Source organism: Pollicipes pollicipes, unplaced genomic scaffold (genome assembly GCF_011947565.3).
Source record: "Pollicipes pollicipes isolate AB1234 unplaced genomic scaffold, Ppol_2.1 Scaffold_4740;HRSCAF=5597_pilon_pilon_pilon, whole genome shotgun sequence".
Taxonomy (NCBI): Eukaryota; Metazoa; Arthropoda; class Thecostraca; order Pollicipedomorpha; family Pollicipedidae; genus Pollicipes; species Pollicipes pollicipes.
The window spans coordinates 34,115,713-34,120,344 of record NW_023596545.1 but is presented as its reverse complement, the minus strand read 5'-3'; the positions used below and the strand labels follow the sequence as shown (position 1 = coordinate 34,120,344).

Sequence of the window (4,632 nt, the reverse complement as noted above, 5' to 3'; positions counted from 1 at the left end):
GAAATGATGGCGGTTTTCGCTTTTTAGGGAGCTGGTGCGTGGTTCTGTCTGGTGACGCGCGGGAAGACAGCAATGGCTGTGCGTGATGCCTGCGTGTTTATTTACCTGCCTCCACCCTCCGGAACGCCCACCTACCTCTGCCAACTAGTGTTCCGCCCTGCTCCAGTCCGATCAGCAACGGCCTGAAACCGAATCAGATGGCCGGCATTTACACAAGTTACGTCACGAGTTCGCTCAAAACAACACGTTCATTGCGCTCATGTTTTAGGTCACTCTTTGACACCAGGCGACCGCTGCTTGCTGTTTGAAAACAGACCCCCCCCCTTTCCCCGGCCCTGAATGGGACGCAGCGACGAGACAGACAGTTAAGCGCCAGGGTGTCACCCGACAGGGCCTCCGGGCGGCGCTGCGCCACGTGCGCCCGCGGCTCCCATTGCGGGCGATCAGCCAGCGCCGGCCCAGCCGGGCGCGGCGCGCGCCAATGGGCGGCGGCCGTCGCCGCGCGCGCGCCGCACACACACGTCTGTCGCCGGCTATATAAACGGCTGCACGTGGCTGCTCGGCAGGCGAGACGCGAGCAGCGTGACCACGCGGCCCGGCAGTCGACTAACTGGTGATACCTCCGAGACCGGCCACAGATGGAGGACGGCGACAGACGACAGGGCGGCGCGCTCGGTGCCTGTCTGCTGACCACGCTGCTGCTGCTGCTGCTGGCGTCGGCCACCTCGGCCCTCAGCCTGCAGGTGAGAGGCGAGCCTCCCGCCGGCGCGCTCCCAGCGAGATGACGCGCTAGATCCACCGCGGGGCGCGCTGCGTGCGGAGGTGGACCCCGGCCCGGCTGCCGGTCCCCGATGGCCCGGCGAGCCGCGGCAGACATTGCCGCAGCCCGCTCGTGACCCCGCCCGTGGCTCGTGTGCTGCTCACGCGCTGGGTGGAGGCCTGAGGGGACCCAGCGTGCCTGCCGGGCTGGGACGGGTGTCCGCCGCTGGGCCTTGGCTGAAGCCAAACAACAGGATTGGGCGTGGACTGAGACGAACTCAGAGCTCACACCTTACTGGTGTATTTTTGAACTACCGATTTTATGTCGGCACAACTTGGGAAACGCTTGATCTTACTTGATTAGTTTTTCTTACTTGGATTTAGCAACTGCATTTTGATAGTGCATGACATGCTCAGGAAGTAAAAAATGCATGCTTGACTGAGAGATCACCGTTCAAAATTGTTGGCCCTGGCGTGAAAAAATTGAACGTGAAATGAAGGAATCTGAAAATGAAATAAACATTGAAAATAATATGCGTTAGCTTACATAACGTTTATAATAGGTTAGCTTACATAATATATAATATATGTAGCTTATAATAGGTTAGCTTACATATGCGTTAGCTTGCATAACGAAAATAATAGGTTAGCTTACATAACGTTTCGTTCTGCTACGTAGGCTGTATTGGTTCGCGTTGGCTGAGAATTTGCCCATCAGGCACCGTTTTCGTCGCATTCATGAACGCCGTCCTACTGGTAGGCAACGTCTGTAAACTTGCGCTGTTAACCCAGTTCGCTATGTTGCTTCACACTCCATCTCGAAGGTTTTCTTACAAACGAACATGTATGAAAACAGCCAAGTTATTACATGACGGAATGTGCGCCTTTTCTGACACCTTTTTATAATGAGGGTCTTTGTGTGCTTTGCCTTTTATCATACGTCGAGGTCATTGATGTTACCGTGTTTTAGCTTTTTACCCTCCTATGACTTGTACTTTTACAGGTTATGTTGATACAGGTTATGCTTATGCAGAGAGCTTGTGGTACCCTAAACCTCTGTACACCGCGACTCTCCTCCCGTTTAACATTTCGTCCGCTCTGACCCGTTGTCCTCCCTGAACCCGTGTGCGTTCAACTGCGTGCGTTCAACTCCGGGTATGTCCTAGTCCTGTGACCACTTTGACCTTGTGACCTTCCTGCCCTGCGTTCATTCTGCCAATGTACTGCGACCCCGTGTCTGCCCTGATTCCGTGTCCATTTTGCACCTGTTTCCACTCCGACGCGATGTCCACTCTGAATCCGTGTCCACCCTGACCCCGTGTCCACTCTGACCCCGTGTCCACCCTGCCGCTGTGTCCACCCAGCCCCCGTATCCCCTCTGACCCCACGTCCACCCTGCCCCCGTGTCCACCCAGCCCCCGTGTCCCCTGTGACCGCGCGTCTACCCTGACCCCGTGTCCACCCAGCCCCCGTGTCCCCTGTGACCGCGCGTCTACCCTGACCCCGTGTCCACCCAGCCTCCACGTCCCCTCTGACCCGGTGTCCCCCTGACCTCGTGTTCGCGCTGACCCGCGTCTCTGCCGCTGCAGCGGGCGGTGCGCGAGGCCGGCGGCTCTGGTTGGGAGGATCTGCAGGAGTGCGGCATCGACAGCATCTGCGCCTTCAGCGTCTATGACCGCGACACGCTGGCCACCAAGCATTTCTACCCCCGGTGAGTCCGGCTCCTGGGTGAGGCGCAGCCCGGCGCCGGTCGGCAGACCCGCGGCCGCTGCTGGCGGCTGAGGTCCCGAAGGGGAGGGGGGGGGGGGTCTTGGCACCGCATGGCCCAGCGATGCTGACATGGACGTTTGGGTGCACGGCGCGTTGCTGTATGTGAACCATGTGCGTCCCTGATTTCCCTCCATAATACATCCCTGAGGGCAAATGCTACTTGTTCGGACGGTTATGTGGTGTTGCTGGTGTACTTCCAGCATCGCAGTTGGTACCCACATTACGCGTGATTATTGATGCACGCCATTGTTCTAACTATCCGGGTATGCTTTCCTTACAGGTGCCGATGTCCACCGAACGCACCATGTGTGGAGTTCTACGACAACATTGCCACTGGGGTCATCAACTGCAAATGTACTGTTATTGCATGAGCCGACCTGAAGTGGGAGAGGGGTCTGCGGCAGTGGCATCCACCCGCTGGACAAGACACCACGGCTTCGATAAAAACTAACCAGCTACCTCGGCCCGCTTCCGTAGCAAAGCATATCAGTGTTGTGGATCAACTGTGACCGTCGCATTCCAAGCACATTTCGGACATGAAGCAAAAAAAGAATGCGACGAATCACTGCATTGTACCTGTTAACTGCTCCAAGGTGCTATTTATTTTCAGCTTCATCATGATTGGAGCGTCTGACTGATGTTTAGGTGATCCGTTCCTCACGGTAGCCAGATCACTTTGTTGTTGTTTGACACTGCGTCACCATCATCACTGTAGATTAGTTATGATTTAAGTGCGTCAGCTTCTTGCATATGTGCCGCCCTCTGTTACGTCCCAGAAATGGCGGATCCGAGCCATGGTAACTGCTCATTGTTCAGTATTAGCGCTCGACGGAGGCGACTCGGCTCGACCATTGTTTCTTAATAAAACAACTTTCTAACCCGTGAGTGCGTGTATCTGTACGCATTTTGAATCTTAGGACGACATGGGATGGTCCCCATGATATACAACCTCTCCCGATTGTTCAGCATAAGTGGTAGACGGGGCGGGTGGTCTTGGTTCCTTTTGTCTGAATGGGAAACGCTGACCTTGAGGTGTCAATACTTGTCGCACTTCATGGTGCTATAAAGGTTATCACCAGAACACTGAATGTATTCGAATCATATTTTTCAAAGCGCTGCTCAACCAAATGCCCCACAGTCGACACCAAACCAACAGATCAACATCCTGATAAACCCCAACACGCCTCAGCTCCATCCAACGAGGCAGGAACACACCTCACGCCAATCTGTAGCAGTCGGCATATTTCGGGCCCGTTATACACAGACTGAATGCGCCAAGCCTATATAAGACTTCCAAATATAATTGTAGGTTTTAGGGCCCATCGACCCGTTGCGGCTGGTGAATTTTCCGATGCAATCCAGCATTAGCGCGTGTCCTGTAGAAATTGTTCGTTTCAGGCCAGCCCAATCTAACGATGATTGCAGAATCAGAGAAATGATATGATACAGAGATTAACACTCTTTCACCGGGCTGTATTATTGTATGGTGAATATGGCTTTAAGATTAAGTGAATTGCTCATTGAAAAGTTGCAAAGCTTCCAGAAACAGCTGGTTAATGTACCGCTATCTCCAGCCACAAAGAATGCATCTGACAGTACGTGATGAACGGCATATGTTATCGCGTATAACGTGCCATAGCATCGAACGGTACCTACCACTGCGTAGTGTGCAAATCACAGCAACCACAACAATAATAAAGAAGCCTCATGAGAAGAATGGCCTGATAAATCACCATGTATCGAAATACCGAGCATCTATGCATGCATCGAATAACGATGCGCCTATGTTCGGGTTGTGACGGAAACATCTGTTGATCCCCTGTCCTTGTGTTGCTTCCTATATCTCTACACATGTCGGTCCAAAAACATGAATATCTTCATAATGCCGTACACAATTATCCAGCTGGCTCGCCGACAACCCAGCCATGTACTGTCAGAATGTGTTGCTCTAAGCTCCCGCATCCGTTTTGCGCAGGTGACCGTCAGTGAAGTTTTTATCTCTTCTTCCGATTTACTTTCCTTCCTACCCGACTCGCTCATATTCCTCAGTTGCCCGAGAACCCTATCGGATGACCAATTCCAAATGCGTAAGGTGCACTGATT

At 53.5% G+C, this 4,632-nt stretch overlaps 1 protein-coding gene across 1 annotated transcript; it reads left to right on the top strand.

Annotated features, from left to right (window-relative positions):
* Positions 1 to 578: 578 nt before the first annotated feature.
* Positions 579 to 4,012, top strand: LOC119099439 (uncharacterized). Its single transcript, XM_037222596.1, has 3 exons — positions 579 to 743; positions 2,349 to 2,470; positions 2,810 to 4,012. Exons 1-3 carry the CDS (start codon positions 639 to 641, stop codon positions 2,898 to 2,900), a joined length of 318 nt encoding a protein of 105 aa, XP_037078491.1. The 5' UTR covers positions 579 to 638; the 3' UTR covers positions 2,901 to 4,012.
* Positions 4,013 to 4,632: the final 620 nt, after the last annotated feature.